This window comes from Triturus cristatus, chromosome 3_2 (assembly GCF_964204655.1).
Source record: "Triturus cristatus chromosome 3_2, aTriCri1.1, whole genome shotgun sequence".
Lineage (NCBI taxonomy): Eukaryota > Metazoa > Chordata > Amphibia > Caudata > Salamandridae > Triturus > Triturus cristatus.
This window is the reverse complement of record NC_140584.1, coordinates 976,012,652-976,038,832: the sequence shown is the minus strand read 5'-3', so window position 1 is coordinate 976,038,832 and position 26,181 is coordinate 976,012,652. Positions and strand designations below refer to the sequence as shown.

At 45.1% G+C, this 26,181-nt stretch overlaps 1 protein-coding gene across 1 annotated transcript in view; it reads left to right on the top strand.

Moving 5' to 3' along the window:
* The window catches only part of SCIMP (SLP adaptor and CSK interacting membrane protein), a 112,633-nt gene that overhangs the window by 58,177 nt on the left and 28,275 nt on the right, over nucleotides 1-26,181 (top strand). The window contains exons 2-3 of the mRNA XM_085646923.1: nucleotides 13,887-14,009; nucleotides 23,592-23,667. Coding sequence (XP_085503049.1) covers nucleotides 13,887-14,009; nucleotides 23,592-23,667 — 199 coding nt within the window. The remainder of the gene's footprint in view (nucleotides 1-13,886; nucleotides 14,010-23,591; nucleotides 23,668-26,181) is intronic.

Here is a 26,181-nt window from a genome sequence, read left to right as displayed (position 1 = left end):
CGTGATTTTCTCTCTGCCAGTTTTCTCTTTCCCATTTTCATAACTTGATTCCCTTTTCTCCCTGTTTCAAGCACAATTTCTTTCTTTTATTTCAGTCATCTTCCTTTCCCCTTCGTTTTCATTAGCTTCGTTCTCGTTGCCTCATATTCCATTCTCTTTCTATAATTTCTTTTACCGCATTCTCCCTCTTTACCTTCTTTTCACATGCCAATTCCACCTTTTCTTTTTACCAAATTTCCCCATCTCTTTCTTTACTTACTTTCACTCTACCTCCTTTTTCCTTACCTTTTTGTTTTCTTTCTCTCTTATTTCCACTTCCCTAAATTGTTTCATATCTCTTTTTCCTCCTTTCTCTTTCTGTTTTCTTCCCTTATGTAGATTCCCTTTCACTTTTTGACCCCTCCATCAGTTCTCTTTCTTTCATGCCACCTTATTTTTGTTGCTTCCTTTTGCACCATAAACAGCCCTTTCCTATTCTTCTGTTCTCTTTGTTCGCTGTTCCTTCTTCCCTTTTCTTTGTTACAATCTCTCTCAGTCCCCTTTCCCTCCAGAGCTCAAAGTTCAGTAGAACTGTTATCTCCAGGGTTGCGCTGGCTGTGTGTGGCAGGGGTTAGAGGGTAGGGGGGATATAACCGCCTCTCAAATCGTCTGGAGCACAGGTAAAATAATTTACCTGAAAAAAATGCATGATTCAATTGCTGAAATAAAATTATGAGTAGGTGCAGAGTTACTTAAATGCCAAGTTTGGAGAAAATTACATCACAAACCCTTTGACCACTGGTGTCATCAATGAGCGACGGCTTCACTGCACGTCCCTCAGCAGCCCCTATATTGCTACGGAAGGGCTAAGGTAAGGGCAGGGAGTGTACATACGGGCAGCCCAGTAAGCCTTGCCGCCCAGGCCTGCCAGCCATCCGCAAGTTTAGTGTCCTTTTGGGACCGGTGCATATGGCACTCCTTATTCAGCCATGTCTCGTAACCAGTCAGACACTTTGGGGACAATAGGAGATAACCACCTGATAGCTAATCTCCATTTTGCGAGAACTGAACCCAGGAGGAGAAAGCTCATACTAAGCTTTTTAGGTTGAGCATTCAAGACCTCTTGTATATACATACATGTGTATGTACTTTGTGGGCTCTGGAGATCAGCCCTATGACTTGTCTGCTTCTGCATAGGGACTATTTTTCCTGTTCAACTGCCTCTATTTAACTGTCTTGATAGAAAACGACCAGTAGAGGTCAGTTAAACACCAGAACTGCTTTCTGCTTTTTCAACTGCCTCTATTTAACTATCTTGATAGATAACGACCAGTAGAGGTCAGTAAAATACCAGAACTGTTTTCTGCTGAGGGACTTTCTTTTTAGGTCTCGCCTGGCGAACGCAGCGCGAAGCACTGCTGTCGGCAGCGAGATCTATTGTTGCTGACTTGCCTCGGAAGTGGGACAGGAGATGTGCACGCGCAGGCTTTTGGCGGATTGGAGCCTGTGTACGCACTTACAGCCACGCAGCGTGCACATCTCCTGTCCCCCTTCCCTTGCAAGCCAGCATGCAGTTTCACTTTCGCTTGTGTTATTATTCTGATTAAAGTGCAGGTTAGGAAGAGGGCCCGGGGGCGTCTCATGGCCTAGAGGGAAAGCAGGCTTCAGCGCCTGGAAGCTGGCACTGCTGTGCCTCACGCGCACGCCCTGGTGCCTTTTCGGTCACCGGAAGGTCTCTCCTACCCGCCTGGACACGCAGAAGCAGTACTAGCGTATTAACTTGTAATGGGATATGAGAAAGCCATGCCACACAATTCACCTTTCAGACAACCACAAAAATCCGCCCAAAACATAGAAATGCCCAAAATGACGAGATAACGCTTCCAATACACAGCGGTCGGGCGCCTCTTTAAGGATACGTGTCTGTTTGTGGGCGTGACACCCGAGCAGGGGTGTCGCCCCTGTAGATCTGCGTGTGTTCACCTGTTGGGGTGTCGAAGATCCCGGGTGTGATTTCTGTCCGGGGACCTGTAGGCACCTCCGAGTTCTGTATCTTGTATATTGTGAGGGGTAGGTGTGCTCAGCTTGTGTTTTCTCAGCTGGGGGCGTGTCACTTCCGTCTATTACGTTTGTGACTGGGCCTGGCCCCTCCTGTGCTCCATTGGTTCTTGTGCGATTTACCAATCTGTTACACGCCTGTGGGTGTGTCTCAGAGCCCTGGGTGTGTCCTTTCACTCAAAGCGTGGGTGCCAGGTTTACAAGGGTGTGGATGTGTTGCTGACCATCTGTTTATTTATGTTTGCTGTTTTTATAGAGCAAACTCGTTATTTTATTGGTAGGCACAGGGAGATGAAGTGATTTGCCCAAAAACGCAGGATGTTGCCGAGGCTCGAATCCGGTTCCAACTATGGTTGCTCTGGCCATTACGCCACTTTCTCCCCTCTTTTGTTTATAACGTCCCGCGCTGTTTATATGTGCAGATTTAACCTCTTCCATGCGGCGCCGATTCCCGCTCAGCGCTGACCGTTTCTTGCGCGGGCGTGGTCATGACGGAACGGTTCCGTCATGAGCACAGCTCAACCGACGCTCATGACGGAACCGTTCCGTCATGAGCACCGAAAAGGTTAACAAGTGATGTTTCCCATGTCAGCTCGTTGTGGTTTCTCCCACAACATATTTACTGCCCACGCTCAATATCCTGTACGCAGCAGTAGCACATGCAGTTTGTCCTTTCCTACAGGATATGCTCACGCTCATTAACGTACTCCTTTCCTACAGGGAACTCTCAGCTCACACTCACAGGTATAGTCAGGGCTTTAAGTGGGATGAAAAAACAGGGGGGTGTCTCAAACAGGCATGGCCAATGCAATTAGGGCGTGGCTTAAAAAACACTTAAGCTACAAATCTGTGCTTAGTATAGTGTGCCGCCCGACTTGTAGTTTGCTGTTTCTGTCCTTGCATCCAGATATATGATACAACAAGTAACATCATACAAGTCAGAACTATTGGGTTTGTGAATGTTTGTTACTTGCATAAGATATATAAGCAGCAATTATGGCTTGTATATAATGTTGAAAAAGCTCCCACTTAAAGCCCTGGTCACACCACGGCAATGCTGCTGCTCCTGAGATTCAAAAAGAGAAGGGAAATCCAGAGAGAAAATGACTCTTTAAAGGATTTCCCTTCCCCCTACAACCTCACCTTGCATGACCTCATGCCATAACTTTTCCACTAGTGAGCAGTGTGAGCAGTGTACATGCATATGCCTGCTGTCACCGCAGTCCGGAAAGAAACGGCCCGCCTGTGCAAGGGCACACAACAGAGCCCGATAGAGACCTGTTTCGAGGCCCCCTTTAAACAAGCATTTGCAATGCAATAGGTCTCACATTTGCGAGTATTTGAGCTACTGGCATTGTAAAATGACAAACCATTTATCTATGTGTTGGTTTTGAAAACAGATAAATAAAAGGCATTGGCATTTGCAATGCCAAAAGCTTAACATTTCGGAAATGCGAGACCTATTGCATTGCAAATGCTTGTTTTATTTTTCTGGCAACTGCCTCTATTTAACTTTCTTGATAGAAAACGACCAGCAGAGGTCAGTAAAATACCATAATCACTTCAGCATTCTCTAGATTCCTGTCCAAATAAATTGTCTTCCACGAGCACCAGTAGACAACAATATTTTTTTCAAATTTTGTATTTCCAGTGATATGACCACCGAAGGCCCTGATTTTATATTAAAAAACAGAGTTTTGGACTATACCATTCCCCGCTGAATGGCAATATTTCGCTCTATGTGTTCCCATACCTGGCGTGTCACGCAGTTTGGTGCTTACTTTGCCTCCATGTTGAAGAACAGTAGATGTTTCAGCACCTAGGCGAATGTGCTGCATAGCTAACTACATGCATATAAGGTTCCAAAGGCGAGACCGATTGATTTGCAAATGCTTATTTAGATTGTATGTACCATTGCAGATTGAAGCCACCCCTATGCCCCGTCATGCAAGAGGGAATACAGATTGAACTGCCATTGAAGTGCGCTGACTATTCCTGTCCCAAGATGCTGCAATAGTGAGTCCTCTCTGCTTCAAGGGAAGCAGGAGGTTGAATCCATCTGGTAAACGTGGAGGTGCCATACTGCCTCTACCAGGCGAAGTGCTAGGCACTGATTTATAAATAGAAAAACACCAGCTGTCTGCTGTTTCAACTCCGCAAAACCAAAGGGGATGATGGACGGAGTGTTGAACATTGCAAGCACTCTCCCCCAGGCAACTGATCTGGGTTTAATCCATCATCATTCTTTAGCTCACTCCACCACCCCAGTTCAGACATGGCCATATGCAAATCAGTCTGACCCAGTGCCTCATGGGAACAGTCAAGCCCGAACTGCCAAGCCATGTCTTCCCTGGACCGGAAATAAGCATCCTGGGACCGGTTTCTGGCTAATCAGCTGTCATCAGCCAGGCTAGATTGAATCCAGTGGCAAAGTGAGCAAGGGACCCACGTCTGGGCATACCATGCCAACTTAGGGCGAACAAAGCAAAACCAAAGGGGATGATGGACGGAGTGTTGAACATTGCAAGCACTCTCCCCTAGTCAACTGATCTGGGTTTTTCAACTCCAGCAGCGATGGCTTCGCGATTAATACGTGCATACGAAATACTTCTGATGATCAGTAATTCCCAGTTCAACACAATTTAACCTCTATGCCGTTTCTACTTGCATCCTGCGGAATATCATTATTTTACTGTGTGGTTTATAAATAGTTATGAATTTACTTCTGCAATATCTGCCGAATAGGTCTGTGGATGTTCAAAGGGATTTGGTGAAAAGGTAGATGGAAAAATATTCTTAGCAAATACCACCATCTAGTGGCCACTTTTTATAACCTGTATAACTTTTAAGTTCTGCAGGTTATAAACATCTGCCCAGTTTTGATATCTCCAATAGTTTTTTCCTGAGTCCAATACTTTTTTTTAAGCTAACTCATCTTTATGCACAGGTCAATAGCCACTACTGCAGCTAAGCAGTGTATTTCTTATGTGGCTCTAAGTGCCAAAGGCTTACAGTTTAAGTCGCTGTAAATATTAGCTGCTCTTGTTGTTCTAAAGCAGTGGCTCTAATGTGAATCATGAACAGAAAGCGAAGTCAGTGTTTTTTTGGACATGCTTCATTTGTTTTGACATCCTAAGGTATTATTAACATGCTTCGTTTTGATAAATAGATGCTTGTGATGTGTACGCTAAGTCTATTGATTATTTTACACAGTTCCCATGTGTATGGTCTCTAAAGTTTACCCTGCTCTCCATGGAACCTTCCATTCACAAGGCTGCACATCTGACCGCTGAAACAAGATACTATGGGGCAGATCTATGTTGCAGTTGCGCCACTTTTACGCCGCCGTTGCGTCACTTTTGTGACGCAGCGGCGGCGTAAACCCTGCACCACGTTGCGCCCTATTTACATCGTGACGCATCTATGGAGATGCGTCACGGTGTAAAGCCCTGCGTCACATGAAACCTGCGTCAGGTTTCATGTGGGCGTTTCCATGCAGGGGGGGCGTTCCGTCGGAGGAATGCCCCTGAAAAGTGACTCAGTGAAATCTATAAGATTCCACTGAGTCACTTTCCCAACGCTGTTGCGTCAAAACCCTGCGCCTGCTTGAAGCAGGCGTAAGGCTTGACGCACCATGTTAGGTATGGGGTAGGTTGGAACAGTGCTGAAGTTGCGTCGCGCTTGCGACACAACTTCAGCACAGCGCCAACCTTACGCCGGCAGATACGTCACGCATCTGCTTGTCCTTGCGCCACGATGCACCGCATTGTAAATGCGGCGCATCTGCGGTGGCGCAAGGGCAAACTTGCGTGACGTATCTTCCCTGGCGCATCCATGCTGATTTGCAGGGATGCGCCAGGAAACATAAATCTGCCCCTATGACTCAATCACCCCCATATTGAACTTTTTGCACCGGCTGCCCATTACTCAGTGCAGGGTACTGTGGTGACCTGGGCATGGTGCATTTTTTCACGTATGTCCCTTTTCAGGGTGGTTTGCATTGCCAATAAGGTGTTAAACCTCCACAAATCAGCAAATAAGCTTATTGTGTCGAGTCCTAACCATTAGAAGGCAAGAAAAGTCAAGGAAAGTAGATGTAAAGGTAAGAAAAATAAAGATATGTTCACACTCATGGTTTAATGACAGAGGATGTATTGAAGGCAGTATTCTGGTAGGTCGATACTGTCGACCGTGACACAGTGTCATACCACCAATCAGGGGATATAGGTGAGCAAAATAGGTGTAAACCAATAAACTCTCAGAGCGATTTTTCGGTACAAGTCTGCTCCACATTCAGTTTTACCATGGGCACTAATACTATTGGTTTCCACAATAACATCACTAGCGCTACTAACCTGTCTATCACACGTCCATGTAATTCCAATGAGCACGCTTTAACCTGTGTCCTACTGAATATTAGATCACTCCCTAAGCACAAATACGTCCTCGCTTACTTCTTTGACCAACATAAGCCAGACATAATGGGGCATAGCAGCAACAACCGGCGATAATTATCGCTCAGCACTCTTAGCGTGAGGATAATTATCGCTGGGTAACGTGGATTTTTATCGCTGAGATAGCGTGCTATTAGCAACGCTTATCTCCTCAGAGATAAAAATATCTCACGCTAACTGCCTAACGTGAGATTATCGCTGGAAACCCAGCGATAATCTCATGTAGTGTGGCGTTAGCTTGCTGATAGGGACCCACAAACATAGCCATGATATCCACCTTCCATAGGATATCATGGCTACATCAGTCCTGAAGCAGGCGTAAGGAAAGTAGCGATAACAGGGGTTATCGCTACTTTTCCTGCCGCTATGCTTCATAGCGTGGGGCTTGATGATAGGAGAAATGTAGCTTAGCGACATTTCTCCTGTCATGTTAGGTCAGGAACGCCCACTTTGCATCTCATTAGAGATGCAAAGCTGGGCGTTAGGAATCTACACGCTAAAGCAAGGTTTCACACATTAGCGTGGCCTTGCTAAAACGAAAACGAAAACGGCCGCAAAAGCGGCGATAATTTTTTATCGCCAGCTTGTAAATATGCCCCAATGTTCCTTACTGAGACTTGGACTAATAGTTCTTAAGAGCCGGACCGGAATATCGCCATACCAACAGGCTACGATCGGTTTAAAATTGATAGAGAAGGACAGCGAGGTGGTGGGGCGGCTACTGCATATCGCTCAAATATCAAAGCTACATTTTCAGATATTCCCCAACTGAAGGAAGAAGCTATCCTGTTTACTTTTAAATGTAACAATATGACAGTTTTTACCGGGCTACTAGTTTATTGACCACCTGGTCCTAGGAATCCATTCATTTCCTCCATACTATCCGTTATGGAGTCCTGTATGGAATACCCCAATTTCTCCATACTGGGGGACTTTAACTTTCACCTAGAGTCCACCGAAAATCGTGACACCATCAACTTAATTGATGGGTTAACATTTTTTGACTTAAACCCAAATTGTCACTGAGCCCACCCACACTGGTAAACATACTTTGGATGGTATCTTTACCAATTATGCACAGATTAAATTTAGCAGCACGCTCCCCATGAAATGGACAGATCATAGTGCTGTTTTCTTTAAATTATTTCCCTTTGGACCACCCATCAGAGAACCTAATAAGAACAGGATGGGTACATCGCACCACTGGCGGCAAATAAACACCCCGGATCTTGAATCTACCTTACGGTCTTTTAGCCCATGTATAGACTCCGACCCTGATTCCGCAGCACTGAATTTCAATTGTTGGATCGATTCGGCAGCAAAGAAACTAGCCCCAGAGACTCACACATGCACTGGTAGAAAATTGCCATCAGCCCCATGGTATACAGTTGAGTTAAAAGAACAAAAGAAAAAATGCAGAGCTAAAGAACGAGTTTGGTGGAAGGTGTACTCTGGAACAGAAAAAAACCACTATAAAGAGGCGTTAATAAAGTACAAAGAATCAATAAGCTCGGCAAAAACAGGTTTCTTGACCAAGAAAATGAGTGCTGCAAAAAATACAGCTAAATAACTCTTTACAACAGTCTCTGCTTTAGCCAAGTTTGGTAAGAGTAACCAGTTTAGTCCTAATACACAGTTTTGTGACAAACTAGGAGAGTTCTTTCACTATAAAGTGAAAAAGGTTTACGAGGACTTCTCTAATGGCAAGGCTGGAGTTAATCCAGATGGGCCTAACAAAGATTGAGCGACCATGCAGGTCTATTTACAAAAATGTAACTCCTTAACGCCAGAACGAGTCGAGAAGCTTACAATGTCAACAAAATCAGTATCTCCAATGGACCCCTGTCCTGCAACAGTCCTTCACACGGTACCTAGCTTTATTGCTGACCATCTAGGACCCCTTTTTAACAACATCTTGGATGCAGGACACTTCCCTATTATCTGGAAAAAATCCCTGGTCAGGCCTATCTTGAAGAAACCATCTTCTGATGTTACGGAGGTTAGCACTTATCGGCCTATCTCTTGCCTACCATTTCCATCCAAAATCCTTGAAAACGCTCTTAATGAAGAAGTGCTTTTATTCCTTGAGGCTAACGATAAACTAGACTGGGTGCAAAATGGATTCCGGCCTTTGGACCGGTGAATCTGCCCTGATCACCGCCACTGAGGATACACGTGTCCACCTCGATGGTAGAGGGAAAGCACTACTGATTTTGCTTGACCTCTTGGCCGCATTCGACATGGTTGATCATCAAATACTCATCCAGCGCCTGTCCTAGGGATTGTAGGCAAAGCCTCAGATATTCTTAGATCCTACCTAACAGAGAGAGAATAAACTATAGTGTTGGGAGAGCATAAATCTCACCCCTATGCCCTGCCGTGCGGGGTGCCCCAGGGTTCCTCTCTGTCCCCAACTCTGTTCAATGTTTACGTCACCCCACTGGCGAAACCTATTCGCTCTCATGGCTTCACGGCCATTTGTTATGCGGATGACACGCAAATAGTCATGTCTATCTTCTAAGCCGGAGGAAGTCGCAACAATCTTTAATGGCTGCATGGGTCATATTATTAGGTGGATGTTAGATATCTGCCTAAAATGAAATACGAATAAAACTGAAGGGGTTATGTTTGGTAGGGACACCTCCCTTTGGAACTCCTCCTGGTGGCCAGAAGCAGCTGGGCCCTGCCCGCGGCCTGTAAAAAAGGTCAAAAACCTTGGGGTCGTGCTAGATGACCATCTATCATTATCCGAACTGGTCAACAGCATCACTTCGTCATGCTTCTTTACGTTAAAGACCACACAGAACATTTTACCTTTAATTCCTATGGCCCATAAGAAAACTGTCATCATTGCCTTGGTGATATCCAAAATCAACTATTGCAACTCGCTCTACCTAGGAGCAAAAAAAAGAACTATACGCAAGCTGCAAACATTACAAAATGCAGCTGCGCCTCTGCTGCTCAAGATTCCTAAATTCAGTCCTATAAACCAAGGCATTCGTGCTCTGCACTGGCTTCCGGTCCAGGCAAGGATCCAATTCAAATCCATGTGCATTCTGCATAAGACACTCAACGGGGCTGAGCCTGCCTATCTCAGTCAGCATATCAGATGTCACATCCCAACGTGAAATCTCAGGTCATCATCTACCTCCTTACTTGCAGTCCCCAGAGTAAAGATGGTAAAATGGGGTGGTAGAAGTTTTCTCCATCTGGCCCCTAAACTATGGAATACATTACCCATTAGTCTTAGAAGCCAAACCAATCTACAGCTGTTTAGGAAAGCACTAAAAACATGGCTATTCACCCTAAAACTATAGCCGCCCTCATCCCCCACTTGCATAGATCAAAAACAGCTAGAGCTAAGACGCCTCGACAAACACGCGCTTTACAAAACTTCATTTCTTTTTATTCAAAGGTGTGCTCAATCATTTTCTGCTTCGACCCCTTAGCTCTGATTGATATTTACTTCCAGTGTTGGTTCCTTAGGTTCCCATTTTGCTGATTTTTTGCAGTCGAAGATATATCTCTTCAAATTATATTTATAGTTAATTGGCATGCTTGCATCTATCTGCTTTTTTACTGTTTTCCTTTTAATTATGTTTATTGATTTATGTGTATGATGCATTGTTTTACATGATATCAGTCGATTTGAGCAATTCTTCATTAATATATGTTATGTGATTAAATAAATAAATGATGACATATTGAGGTCATTGGTGAAGATCCAATTTCCCAAGTTGTTTGCTAAACGATGTTAAACTTAGCTACACAAAAAGTCTTCTGTGAGGGTAAATTCTTGATTTTGGTTTGATTCATAGAAAGTAAATCAAGGTAATCTGCCTTTTCTGTGTGGTCACCCAGGATTTTTTTCCTTTTGTTGAACCATATAATTTAGCTAGTTTTATTACTCTGAACACTTTGCTCTTGTGGCAGACCTAGCTGTCCTAAGTAGAAAACCAGAGCACAGACTAAAATCATAATACTATATTTTGGGAATGGAGCTAGCTAGGAAAATAATGAAACAACATTTTTTTACTTGTTATTAAACATCCAAGTCAGTGATGAATTTGTATTTTAATAAATATTAATGAAAAGTAATGACGGTATCCTTAACTTGTCTGAAGTTCATGGAGGGTGAACTTGTATTTGTTTTCACACTTTTACCAGTCAGTAATTAGCATTTGAAGAGGTGTGAAAACTGTCCACAGAAAGGAGAATAATGACCTGGGTGTGGGGAGGTATTGTTGTTCACTTGACAGACTGACCAGTGGTGTTGGCACCAGGAACTTCAAAGAGGGCTTTCCAGTCATGGGCAAATGATAGTTGACACCTGGGCAAGGCCTTTCACCCCCCACCCCACCCAGGTAGACATGCGCCAATCACAGTGGGCCTCTTTTTGACTTTACAGTGTTAAATCCTGCTTGACAGGTCCACTCGGGTTTACATATAAAACTGAGGGTGCACTTAAAAGGAGGGGAAGCAGGATGCCAAAACAAATTGTGTGTACCCACTGTCTGGTTGCTGGAGCCCCCTGCTTTGTTCTAACAGACTTCTATCTCTGGGTTCATTGGGGGAGATTGACTACCCACAACTGGATTTTACTGCTAGATGTTAAAGTACACTAGGATTATCATAGTACACTCCCCACACAGCCATCAGAGCTCAAGTTAAATGTGGCCGAAGACATCTGCTATCATGAAAATGCCCAAGGTAGCTATGCTTGGCTCTGGGAACTTTGAACCAATTGGTCAGGGCATGCCCAGGAGCCATTCCCAACCACTGGCTCATGCCAGGCATAAATAAATGTGGCATCTCCAGGCACAAATTTCAGGCAACACAATTTAGCCTGAGGAAGAACTGAAGAGGACTGACCTGAAAGGAGCCTTGTAGGACTGCACCTGCTCCCTCTTGTACCCAGGACAAAGACATGGACTCCAAGGGTCATGAGGCTGACCTCCTGTTAAAGCTACAAGAGGCCTTTTTCTGCAACTGCATAGCTGATCAGTGTCAACTGGGCCTTGATGGTACCCAGTTGTTCGGCCTCTGCTTGTCACACTGTGAGTCTCTAAGTGCTTCACCGGAGGTCCTGGGGGCTTTAAAAGTGTAATCCTGTGGGGGATTGGGACTAAAGGAAATAAAGTCAGAAAGTAAACTCTTTGACCAGGATGAACCTGGTTGGTGTATCTGACCCACACTTTATGCTTCTCAATGGTACTCTTACTTAAAAACCTTTAAAATTAATGTCTCCGGTTCCCCTTATTAGATTTTTGTCATGTTGGTTTCATTTTGTTTATTAATATTTACTCTATTTGTCTAATTCTGTTTGGAATTGTTATTGTTTTGTATTTCAACCTTGTTACTGTTTTGGTACTGCATACATACTTTACACTTTGACCTAAATTAAGGCTTTCTGCTCTGTACCTTAGCTACCAGGGATTTTAGCTCAAGTTAATGTAATTACTTTGACGATTCACCTTGAAAAGCGATGCAATTATTCCTTGAGGTGGGTAATCACACACCCCAAAAAGTAATCCAATTTCTTACAGTACATTTGAAAAATCCACCAGCATGGTGCAATTTCCACTTTTGAAAGGTGACTGTAGGGTTTGTGGTCTTTTTTGTATGCTTTCATTGGGAAATAAACACCAATAAACTGGGAAGTTTGTGGGAATAGGGAATTACAATATCATGGTTGAAATAGTTGTATGTGGCAATATTGAAATCAATAATATTGTCCTGCAACAATATTGACTTCCCAATTTTACTGCCAATATATCATTAAGGTAAGCAGACATGAAGTTAAGATAAGTAAATCTATAATTCCCTACGTATGCTGACCTTAATGATAAAGTAGCAGTCTCTATTGTGGAGTTGATATTTGTCCAGGTCTACCTTACTGACATACTCACATACAAGTGTTTTTGGACACTCAAATACCCCTTGCTGGTAGTTTCCCACCTAGGCAGCACATATAGATTTACTCTTGGCATGTAGTTTCCCACCCAGGTCAGGTCAAAATATGTGTCCTGGTGTATGGGAACGGGTCTGTGGAGAACCAGCAAAAATGTAAAAGTGCAAATACACATGCAAAAAGAGACACCTTAAAGAGCACACATCCTGCGACCACCAACACATCCAAACTGGAGACCTGAGTTGGTAATCGTTGGGGCAGTGTAAACTATGATTCCCTATCTGACCGTAAGGACTGACTAGATGAGCCTTACAATAAAGGGTATCAGGTGTGCACTAAGACACTGCGTTGCTACAAGTTAATTGACTTGACACAATCACACTTCCTCACTTGGAACCCTCCCTCGATGCCTAGAAACCTAATCCACTGTTGTCCAAACCTCTTTATTCTCCTTATTTCTCTATTTTATAGGTTCTACCACCAGTACTATTATTGAAGGGTTATACAGCAAGGGTGGCAGTGGTTTTGAACAGCGCAGTCAGCACCTCTGTTAAGTTTGCAAATGTAAACACTCAATATGTTTTACGGCATGCTCAATGCAAATATTGTGCCACCCACAATATTACTTAGTACGTGGTCCAAGCACATAAACATTCAAACAGCAGAGCACAGCACATTTAAAAGTTCAAACTGACTGACACCCAGTCAGTAGGCAATTTATTTTCAAACAAGAAGCAATAGGTATGGCCCAATCTTGAACATAGGTGGATCATTTGACAGATTGTTGACACGTAGTTGATACGAAGGAACAGCCGACGTGTTTCGTCGTTATACGACTTTTTCAAGGCTCAGCAATGTGTAAAGTCAACAAAACCATCGTCGTCATAATTTGTGTTGTGAATTCAAAAAGACTACTCCATTCCAACTAAGGTTATATGGGTAGAAAGTGCCCAGATGGTCACTAATGCACGCGGGTAAGCAAAAAAACCTCGGTATGTTTGAATGGCACTGGAGTCTGGTTAGCAGGCTTTAGTGCACTGTCAGAGTCGAAAACCAGCATCTAGTAGTCCAAATGGGGGCAAAAGGTGGGGGGACAGCTGCAAAAAGTCCTGTTTTCTTACACCCCCTCTTCATCCTACCTGGACCCACTAAGTTGTCCTTCCCCTCTCACAATCTGCGACTCTTGGGAAGACAGCCCGAGACTGATAAATGGAATGAGCATCATTGAGTAAGGAATGAATCACAGCAGTACAGTAAGAGCAGTCTGTAGATGTCTTACAGCTGCAAGGAATAAAGTGTTTCCTTTTACTACCCACTGAAAAGTAAATGCTTGTCTTTTATGTTGATGGTGTATACTCAAAACTTCCAATATTCTGTCAATGGACGTATGTAGCTACCTGTCTGGGAAGTGGGGTTGCTTTACAGGAAGGGTTTTGTCGCTGTACGCTGAGTAAACACTGATCAATTGTTTCTTTTCTTTTCAGAAGGGACAGTGATGAAATGGTTGTGGGACTACTTTTGGGTCATCGTGATCTCGTGCATTATATTGGTCTCTGCCATCATCAGCATCACCATGGTCTGCGTGTGTAGGACCCACTTCTCCAGACGTGAGTGTATAGAGCAAAGGAGCATAAAGTTACCACGTTACTCCATGCTGCCATGTTCCTGCCCTCTATACAGAAACATTTTTCCTGGAGGAATTATTTCCAATCTGCTTTTGAATTCTTTGGTCACACGATCCAACAACGTAATTAATCTAAAAACCAAAATATGAGACCAAAGGCATACAGTTCTAAAAAATAATTTCGGTTTTAGAATTTATCATACATAATACATCATATTCAGGGTCAAAAAGATGCAATTGAAGAATATCAATTCAACCCTGTCGCAACCCAAATTATCAATCAAACAATAATGTAAGAAATCAGAACATAAGATCGCTGGGAAGCGAAATATCCTCCTAACCACATGCATTTACAAATTCTTAGTCCGGTTAGATTCTTTCTTTGTTCCAACAATGATATGGACCGATGAACAGTATGATACTGTCAATGATGTCAGAGAGGACGAACCATGGACGTTTTGGTCTCTTAAGGCCAAATGGTCCATGAGACATCATCAGGACACAGTTTTGAAAAGCCCAGCTCGGGGCGGTACCTGAATAATGTAATGAAACAAAACACCAAGGGGGATATTCACAAGGATCTATCGCCGAGTTAACTGCCCTTTATTGCAGCCAAAGTTGCGATAAACTTATCGCCCCAATCACAAGCTGGTGTTAACAGCCCACAGCACCAGTATACCCGCGATAGCAGCCGCAAAAAGCATCGCCACAGATGACCCCGCAACTATCGCTAATGAGATGCAGAGTAGGCGTACCCATGCGAAAAGCCACGACAACACCACTCCACAACATTCTCAACGACCAGTCAGATCTGCGATAAGAACACAAAACAGGCGATAAGGCGCGTTAGCACCCGGAAACTAACACCTGCTCTGACCTGGTGTAAAGTTGGATGACAGCCTGGACCACAAAAGGAAGCCCAGCCCAGACACACACCTGAAGAACAACAGATGCACCCGGGCAACTAAACATGCAGCCCGTGGGGCCAAAAGGGCAACAACACCCGCCGCCACCACCCTCAGGACCCCCCTCCCCGTCAGCCCCCCGACCAAAGACATGCCACATCAGCTACAACTAAACATGTACAAAATAATCTGCCTGATGTCGCACAATCACAACTGGTGACATGCATGTGTCATCACAAAAATGAGCATCACACATTCACTTTCAAAGCAACAAATGAAACTTTATTAAAATGAACACTGAACTGAAATGGAAGCACATGGCGGCTCCCCTCGGGACAATCCATAGGTCACAGACTGCAAGACAAAAATCATGATGAGAAGGTGTGTCCTGCGCACATCAAAGGACAGAGAGAGCTAAGGAGAGAGAGATGAAGAGAGGGAGAGAGAGAAATAAGAACAAAGGGGGAGAGAGAGAAAAGAAGAGAGGGGGGGAGAGAGATAAGAAGAGAGGGGGAGAGAGAGAGAAAAACAGAGGGGGAGAGGGTGATAAGAAGAGAGGGGGAAAGAGAGAGAGAGAAGAAGAGAGGGAGAGAGAGAGAGTGCCGTCCCTGCCCACCCAGGTCACACTGCTCACCTGCTGCCACCGGTGTGTCTCCAACCACTTGCCGGTATGTATTGCAGTTCACCAGGTCACACACCTGAGACAGACCCGTCATCTGAAACAGAGTCCAGATATATGATTGGCACAGTACACACAATTGCACAAGACAACATCGCCTGCCGGTCCATGCACACCCAGGCAGAGGCACCCCAGCCCCTCCCGCCGCCCATCGAAGCATGCCCGCCCATGCACACCCAGGCCTCACTGCTCACCTTCCGCCACCGGCGTGCAGACAAGAGGTCCCACCACGTGCCGCTGCAAGGCACAAGCCCGGGGCCCGCGGACATGGCACCCTCCACATCATCCAGCCCTGCTCTGCAGGCCACCAGGTCTCACGTTTGGTGCTGGGTCTTGATTACTCCATGGCAGAGGACATACCAGTGCACCCGGCCTCATCGCAGGCTGCACACCCGCTCAGCCCCATAGGTGCCACCTACTCTGTTATCCCAGAAGCGACGCCACGTGGCGGTAGGCCCGCGCTGCCCGCTGGCTCTGGCCTACACTGCGGTCCAGCAGGGCACTCAAAACCTGAGCTGTCCGGACCGCCGGGACAGGGCATCATCGCAGACTGCATACCTGCTCAGTACTTAAGGTGCCTATACCTCAGTGCACCCAAAGTCACCGTCCCGTGGCGTGGTGCCGTGGCGGCTGCAAAGCTTCGGGTGCCAATAACCCTGTGCAACCCCAGTCAGTGCCACGTGGTGGTAGGCCTGTGATGGCCGCTAGGTATCGGGTGCCACTAACCCTGTGCAACCCCAGTCAGCGCCATGTGGTGGTAGGCCCGTGACGACTGCAAGGCCTTGGGTGCCACTAACCCTGTACGCAACAACTCATGGGCTCTTTATGATTGAGAACCGTGGAGCGTCCGTCATCCAGTCACCACCGGCAGAGAGGAATGTGACGTCGTCGGTCACATGGTCTGTGACGCCTGTGCCGGATGGGTGTGGTGTGTGTGCAAACCTGCCCTCAGGGAATGGCTGTGACATGCTGACAACTAGACCAGTGACCTGCCCACCACCAGCGAGTACGCCTGCGACTGGTAGCAATGAGGGCCCCCCTCGGAGCGTAAGCGGAGTGGTCTGGCCTGCCATACGCCGGACCAGCGAAGGGCTTGCAACAATGACTCGTGGGCTCTGGGCGTGGTTCAGTCCATGTCCGGACATGGAAGAGACTGATGCGTGTGTCCCTGTTGTAGTGCCCACGGCACCCGGAACACAATAGGCAATGTAGCACCCTGTGACTGGCATCCCACAGGATGAGCATTATTGACGCAAGGGAAATCACTGTCCCTACATTCATCCACACATTCATACATGAATGATGAAAGACATAACACAGCAGTGTGCTACTGGATGTTTTTTGCACATCCAGTGCAGTTTTGCAGCTGGAGCGGTACAGGGCAATGCCAAGCACACTACACAATATGGGCCCGTGGAGGGCCGGCCAGAGTCCATCCGGGGATGACAAGGACTGCGGGAGAGGAAGGGTACAGTCCGCAGTCTGCACTCCGTGTCATTGGTCATCAAACAGGATATGGCAGTCCATGTCGCTGTCCAAGGTGAGTGCATCGGAGTGTATCGGGGGTCAGTGGAAGGTCATGGGGCCATGTGCGGCACCAAGCAGAAACAGGCCAGGTGGTGGAAATGAATGCTAGAGCCTCCTTCTGATCACAAACCCATCCACGTCCTCATCCTCGGATGTGTGCCCTGCCCCACCTGTGGGTGTTGCAGTACCGGCTGAGGCACTGTGTGCCACTGACACATCAGGTGCTGGAGTGGATACGTCTGCCGCACTGTGAGGCAATGGCACACCAGGGGCAGAGTTGTGGATGGTGTGGGGGCAGCAGCATTCATCATCGCTCGCCTTGTGGCAGCAATGCCATGATGAGGATCTGCACGGCATGGTAGTTCCCAGCTACATTTCGCTGGTGTGCAGCAGTGGCTGCCATCCTTTCCACCTCCATCCGCACCATGTCCTCCATAAGCCTCCGCATGTGTGCCAGCTCACGGCTAGATTCGCTGGAGCCCCTCTGAGTGGACAGGTGTTCTTCTCTCCATGTCATGACTCCAGCGATGTCAGTCAGGGCTTGTTGGAGACCATGGAGCAGGCCTAGACATCCAAGGATGGCGTCCAGTTTGGTAGCCATGAGGTCGAACCCCACCCGCACCTGCTCAGCCGCCTCCCTCTGGCCCTCCACCACACGGCATTGGAAGGCCGTGTGTTGTTCCTGGGATTCTAGGGAGACTGCCGGGGCCATAGGTGCCTCCTTCTGGGTGGTTTGGGTGGTGGGTGGGGTCTCCTCAATGCAGCTGGGCAGCCCTGATCCTGGAGGTAAGTCGCGGGTGATGTCAATGATGTCTAGGAGGGCTTGTGCGTTGATGCTGGGGTTGTCCTCCTCGTCATCAGTGAAGAGTGGCTGGGACTGCTCTGCAGGGGGTGTTGACAGTGGCCCTGCAATATGAAGGGGAGATGGTGTATTGCAATGTGTGCACATGTATGTAGCCGCATGGTACATGTTGACATTCAGACAGCATGACATTGTACATTGTGACAGTCTATTGATCTGGGTGATGACCCAGAGTCATCGAGGATGTGCACTGTGCTCTGCTTGATTGTGCATGTGTGCCATCGTGGCCATCTCCACCCTTCCCCCCAGTACCTGGTGGTCACTCACCCTGTTGCAGTTGTGTTGTGTCCTTTCGAGGAGTGTCCGGTCCCCCGACTCCGGCCACAGTATCCACACTGATGACTGTCAACACCAGCTCCTCCATGTCATCCAGCACGAGCTGTGGCGCTGGGCCCCCACCTCCAGTCTGCATTGCTGCCTTCTGGTTGGCTGCAAGTTTCTCCTTGGTCTTTCGCTTGATGTCATTCCATTGCCTCTTGACCTCGTCCATTGTCCTCTTGTGCCCTCCGACGGCATTCTCCTTGCCCACGATGTCCCGCCATATTGCAGTTTTGGTGCCCAGTGACACGTTGGAGGTGACGAACAGTTGTTGATGGTGTTCCATCACCTCCATGACTATGATCCTGTTCACCTGCAGACTGAACTTCGTCTTCCTCTTCTTCTTGTCGTTGCCCTTCCTTGTCCCTGAGGTCCCGGGCTGGTCGTCTGGGGTGCTTGTGGGGTTGCGCTCGTCATCTGCGCCTGCTCCAGCTGCCTCCATGGTGCTTGGGTGTTGGTCAGTGCGTGTTTGGGTGTTTTTTCTACTTTTATGGTGATTTTTCCACCTGCCAGGTGTGTGTTGCAGGCCTGGCGCTGCTTAGCGCTGATTTCCTCATCGCGCTTTGGCCCATCACTGGTTTTTTCGCGTTGGGGTTTGTGTTTTTATCTCCGTCTAGGTGGTTGTATCGCGGGCATTGGCTGCGGTTTCGGCAAACTATCGCATGGGGCCGCCTTGTTGTGAATTCCACGATGACACAGGGTTATTTTCCCATGATAGGCTGCGATGTGTAAAGTTGCGTTAACATTTTTTGGTGATGTTTAGCACACGTTCTTGTGAACATACCCCTAATAAATATGACAGTACCCCCAAAAACATCACGTGCACCGCTTGCCCACAATGTATCAGATGTTTAGATTGTTTGGATTTATAGAGGCTGTATTTTTTTATTACAGATTGATTTACCCGGTAGGAGTAATAATCCCTTTGCCTTTGGTAAGGCGGTGGTCAATTGTGGTGCATGTTTATGGGTACAACACTTGGTGTTGCTGCTTTACACTGAATACTTACTTTTTATCCTGAAGTGGTCAATTGCTATGTGGAGATTTTCTAGTGCCACATCTTTGAGGTAATTTATCATTCATGTGCTAGGCACATGGGTCAGTTTGGTTAGTTGGAGGCACACTGGGGTGTCTTTGTTTGGCATTTTGTGGTATTCTTTGTAGAGTGGCAGTCACTTTTGGTATTACTAGGGGTAGACACCTGCATCATTAGGTCTGAGCACTTTTTGGTGTGTATTATTTATGTGGCATATTTTGTTGAATTGGTAGTCACTGAATGAGGTGATACATTGTGGGCAAGCGCTGCACATGATGTTTTTTGGCGTACTGTCATATTTTTTAGTGTTTTGTTTGATTAGATTATTCAGGTATTGTACAGACCTGGGCATTTCAACACTGTGTCCTGATGGTTTTTGGGGACCTTTTGGCCTTAAGAGACTGAAACGTTGACAGTTCCTCACTCTCTGACATCATTGACAGTATCATACTGTTCATCGGTCCATATCATTGTTGGAACAAAGAAAGAATGTAACGGGACTAAGGATTTGTAAACATATGCGGTTAAGAGGATTTTTCGCTTCCCAGTGATCTAATATCTGATTTATCCCATTATTGTTTGTTTGATCATTTGGATTGTGACAGCGTTGCTGCATTGATATACTTCAATTGTGTCTTTTTGACCCTGAATATGATATGTTTTATGTATGATAAATTCTACCGAACCAGCAGCTACCTGTCCCGTATTGCCGTTTAGACTTGATCATTACAACGACCGACCTCAGTCATTGCCATAAGCTGTTTACGTGTACCATCGAAGCACAGAGTATCCTTGGTTATTCACCCACACGCCCACAGGGCTTTTGCCGTGCCATCCGGTTTAAAATTGGAGAACAACTGTTTCCCAAGTCTGAGGTTTCCCCTGAGGAAGGGACGTGCCAGTCCTGAAATGCATCGGCTTTCTTAAAAAATGTTCATGTATATTATCTACATGCAACCATTATGATGTAATGATTATCTGTTATGTTCATTTAACCATATGATGTATAGGAGGAAGGAATTTTATGTATATATCTTGATAAATTGATACGATGTCATAAACAGTTTATTGGTTTGATTAGTTCATCATTCTTTAATCATTTTTACATAAAATAACAGGGTTCTTCAGTAACCCCAAGCACAGTGCACAGTGCATACTACCCTGCCGGCTAGTAATTTCTCTCTTTGATAAATTCTAAAAACACAAAATAATTTTTTTATAACAGTATGCCTTTGGTCTCCTATTTTGTTTTTTAGATTCATTACATTGTTGGATCGTGTGACCAACAAATTAAAAAGCGGATTGCAAATAATTACTCCAGGATTTGTTTTTCTCAGTATATTGATTACCCAGTTCCCTGGGGGAATATTGGGTTGCCCTGTTGTGAAAAAAGATGCTCCTGTCCTCGGCATTCTTTTATTAACTCAATGAATTATGAATGTTGTAGTGATGGTTCACCTAAATTCAACCATGAGTATCTCTTGTAGAGCTTAATGGTTTGTAGATGGACTGGAATATGGTATCCCTCATGACATGGCCTTAGCCGATCTTGCTTCTTATTGATTTAGGCAGTATATATTTGGAACACGGTGTGCAGAATATACAATTGGTATGAGAAGATATTATAGGAGTGAAACATACAACAGATATTTATATGTATGTAACTTTGCGCAAACAGAGCTGGCTAACAACTTCTAGGGAAAAAAGTGGGTGGGGGACGGAGGAAGGCGGTGGATCTAGTGGAAGGGGCGAGAAGTCAGCCTAACGGAGGAAGTGCTTCTTGAAGAGCTGAGTTTTCAGTTTCTTCCTGAATTAAAGGAGGGTTGATGCTGTGCGGATGCCAGAGGGGATGCTGTTCACAATCTTTGGGGCATGGTAGAGAAGGATTGTTTTCTCGTTCCTGCAGTTTTTAGTTTCTAATCTACCGATGTTGGAACTTATCATCTGGCACTGACCTCCAGATAGATATTGTTAGTTTGTTAGTTAGGTAAAGAGGGGTATTGGTGTAGGATTGTCTTGAAATGCACTTACTGTGGGACAAGAAACTCAGTTGCACTTAGAGGTGAAAGCACTGCACAGAGACTGAAGGCAAAAGGGGAGACCATGGCACTGGGACAAAGCGAGCCACGTATGAGTGAAGGAAATACGCTGACACCGAGAAATCGAATACACATGACTCACAGACTGACACACACAACATGACAGAATGGCAAGATCCGCATATTTTGGTAGAAGTTCTTCAAACCCAACTCCCCAAAGATCCCCAGAATGGCAAAGAACGTGTTGCATACAGAGAGCCCCAACAGTGGCAAAAGGCCTAGAACTGGGTAAAAACTGTATTATATATTAAAAAGAATAGCGAATGCCACTGATGTAACGCAAAATGATGGAGCCCCCCTGCAGAATGTGATAAGGGGCCCTTGAGTCTCCCATATCTCACAGATAATCATTGTCTCTTGGCTGAAAGGGCCCCCCGGAAGAGATGGGGGCCCCCCTGGGTGGTTGGGCCCTCCCCTGCACTGCAGGGACTGCATGGGGCTATGTTACGCTCCTGGTGAATGTTACAGAAGCATTTATGTCACTAAGGACTGCATTGGTCCCTTGATTGGCTCATATACTGAGAAACAAAAAATCTCAAGCTGCGCCCTCACTACAATAACTACATTGCTTCCCTTCTGCCAGCAGACTAGACTCTACAATCTGCCTGACACACTGCTCATTTTGGAGGGCTAGGCATAAACACCTTGAACTCCCAGTCAATCATTAATATCCCTCCAATCTAAGTTGTCAACTCTGCCCAATAGGCAGCCATTATAAGAGGCCCAAAAATTGTGTGCCCTTGTGAATGCAAAGTGTGGAGTTTGCTACCCCACTCCCTTTTCTGCTCCTCGGAGTGAGGAAGACTGTGCTAATGGGCACATGTTAGTCACCCTTCGAATATGCATTATTTGTCCACCTTTTTGATACCAAGTTTGACCTTCGATTATCGGGCTGACAGAAACTCATGGGATGTGCAGTCTCCATCAGGGTCGGAGTCCTGTTTCGAGTGAAGATAGGAATTTGTGCTGGAAATGGGATTTCCTCACTGATCGTAACTGAGTTATTAGGAGAAACCTTTAGCTATTCAGGGGGCATATGTACAAGCCCCTAGTGCCACTGGAGAGTCACTTTCTTTAACGCTTCGGTGATGCAATGCCCTGCACCATATTTGCAAAGTGGCGTTAGGCTATTTTTTTGTGGCCTAACGCCGCTATGAAAAAATGCTACCCTTTCACGCAGGTATCTGCATGAAAGGGATGTGCAACGGGTGTTGCTGTGGGCGTTACACCGCAACACCCATTGCTTTTTGACACTGCCCCAGATTAACGGGGAGCTGTAAATCTGTGGCAGCGCCAAAAACTAATGCCATGCAAGTGCAGGCATTAGAATGATGCATGCATGAGGAGAAATGCTTTCAGAATGCAGCAGACATAGGAAGAGCAAAAAGCCATTAATGATTGTTTATGTGCAGGAAGGGACACCTTCCTGCACATAAACAATAATTTCCTGCAATGCAGACACCCTTGCACTATACTGCAAGGGTGCTTGTGTTGGCGCCAGGCAGCTAATATTAGCATCACAGCTAGGGAAAACACAGGGGTGTGCCGTCTTGTAGGAAACACGGCGCATCCCTGCGTTTTGAAAATGTCAGAGTACGGCGCTGCCAAATTTGGTGCAGCTCCCCACTCCGACATTTTTTTGTACCTATACACCCAGGTGTCTTACTATGAAACTTTCTGACCCCAAAGCTGAATAGCATCTCAATGACTCTAGCTTCAGAATAAGCCCGAGGACAACCGATGTCCAGGAAACCATTTCTCTCCAGAGCTTCTCCCCTCCTTTTCAGAAGAATCTTCAATTGTTTGCCCTCCTCTCCCAAAATCTTCCTTCCCCAACCCTTCTTCCCGGGACTCCCATCTCTGCCTGGCCTGCGCTCTGTGTGCAGTATGTTTTACTTTACAAAACAGTGAAATAAATAAATAAAATGTCAGCTTTTAAACGTATTTTTTATTAAGGTAAACTCGGTTTTTGATTTCTTGTTTGAGGGGATGGGAGCATAGATGGCATTGCCTTAATACAATGCAAGTGGCGATGACCACAGTTCTACTTTGAGGTTGATTTTTGCAGCTAAGCAACATGTTAATATCCAGCAACCTCTGTTTTTGCTTCAGCAATAATTATTTTCTCATGTTTTGAAGGTTTCAGTCAAAGGTTGTCAAAATCTTTCGCTGTGAGAAAGAGACACAATGGAACACAGGATGCTCTAACCTATGAGTAAGTACATCTGGTGAATATCTGTGCACTGCTTTAGTGACAAGGACCAAGAGAGAACATATGACGTTACAACGCCTACATTTACAATGCATGCATTTACAACACAGTTTTTACATCACAACATCCTTTACATTGCATTCTTTTACATCGCATGCCATAACATCGCATTTTTAGAAACTACCTTTACAACACATTCCATTACATTGCATTATACCTTTACACCGCATACCATTACAATGCATACCATTACATCGCATTGGAGGTAAGTGTAGGATAGCGTAGGGGTAATAATTATTATTCTAACTCCAGTGAGTGCAACAGTAGAGTAAGTGTTGGATAGTGTAGGGGTAAAAATTACTATTCTAACTCCAGAGAGTGCAACAGTAGGGTAAGTGTTGGATAGTGTAGGGGTACTATGCGATTTAATGGTATGCATTTTAATGACTTGCGATGTAATGCCTGCGTTGTAGTGACATGCGTTGTAATGACATGCGTTGTAGTGACATGCGATGTAATGGTTGCATTGTAATGACATGCGATGTAAAGGATGTTGCGATGTAATGACTGCTATGCAAAGGTAGTGCAATGTAATGACTGCGTTGTAAAGGTTTTTTCCCCCAAGAGACAACAGCTCCGTGATCGGACTTCAGTAAACGATGAGGTGGGAAGATTTATGTATTTGGTTAAGAAAAATTATAAGTCAGCCAAGGGGGCACTGTAAAATAATCAATATACATATTGTTGTAAGAAATGTACAATAAAATGTAAACAATTTGATTTCATTTCACTAAAAAAGTTTAATATACATCAAATAAAAGAAGACAATTAAAATACGTCAGCATAAAGTAAATCACTTGTCAGTTGCATTCACAATGTTATAGCACGAACCAGCATTGTAAACTATCTTAAAAGAGTTAGAAATTCAAGTAAGAGGAGTGGAAGAAAAGGGATTCTTAATGCCAGGGATCCAGACGAGCCTGTACTATACTGACCTCAGTTAACTTCCTAGAGTGTTCATATTTTGTGCCTCCACCCTCAGCTAATTGACACCAGCCTTCTGCATGATGTGAGCTAGGATGCATAACAACATTAGTGTGAACAGAAGAAACTACAAGTTCCAGAATCCAGCAGGATACTATCTAACGCAATAGCACGCTTTGAGAGCAGCCCAACCACGTTGTCAAGGTTCATGTGTGATGTACTGCTCCAGTCCAGGTTTTTTCTTTTAATTCTTGGGGTTTTAGTCTTGTTTATTCAATTTTAAAACAGGAATACAAGTCTAAAAATTGAAAGGAAACAAGCATTGGAAATGCAATAGGTCTCACATTTCTTTGAGTTACAGCTATTGGCATTGTAAATGACATTGTCTTTTACCTTTGTGTTATGGAGTGTCTGTATGTGGTGTGTAGTAGAATTATGAGGGTTAAATTGTATTATTAGTTATGAAATTGTGTGGTGTGCAATTGTGTGGAGTGGATTTGTGTAATGGAATTATGTGGCATGGTATGCTGTGGAATTATGTGGATTGTAATTATGTGGTATTTATTGTACTGGAATTATGTGGAGTGGGATTGTGTGTTATGGTGTGCAATTATGTGGAATGGTATTTTGTTTAATTATGTGGTGTACTGTTGAATTTTGTGGCATGATGTGGAAGTGTGTGGTGTGGATGGAATGTCTGTGGTGTGTTGTGGAATTGTGTTCTTGAGTTGTATTATGTGGTTTGGAGTCAAATTATGATGTCTAGATTGGAAATGTGTGGTGTGGAACTGTGTGGGTAGTTTAGCCTTTTTGGAGTCCAACAAAGAACCCCTGCCCAAGGCCCATCACAAAACTAGAACACTGGCCCTAGGTAATAGTGCTCTACTGCACCACAACATTAACCGGGGATGGCATGAGTAGGGGCACTAAAAGAATCATCCTGAACGAGGAACACACCAGTGCTAGAATCCAGCACTTATCAGCCAACAGGAAAAGTACTCTGTTGGCCAGACTCTGTTGAAAAAGAAGCCACTGGCTGAATTTTAAAAAAAGGGGATAAGGACAATAAGCTGAAGTGACTTTTTGGAACACGTCTGGCTTCTATGAGAAACTAAAATATTTGCAATCCAAGAAAAAAGTCTAACTTTACAACTTTTGGTGTTCATAGATGTAATTTACGAGTCATATCTTTATGTCCACAGTTGGGATGGAATCTCTGCACCCGGGCCGTACTCTCCGCACCCGGGCCGAACTCTCCGGCTCCAGCCGTACTCTCTGGCTCCAGTCATACTCTCTGGCTCCAGTCGTACTCTCCGGCTCGGGCCAGATGAAGTGTAATCAATGGGCCAGAATACAATATTTTATAAAAAGGAACATTAGGAATGAGTTATAAATGGAAGAGGAGGTCAAGAAAATCAATTTGGGCAGGGAAAAGGGTGTGACCGGACCCTACATCATATCCCAGAAAGGTTTACTCCTTTGCATCATGGTACATGCAGTCTATGATTTGCACTCCTCTCTGTGTTCAGTAGT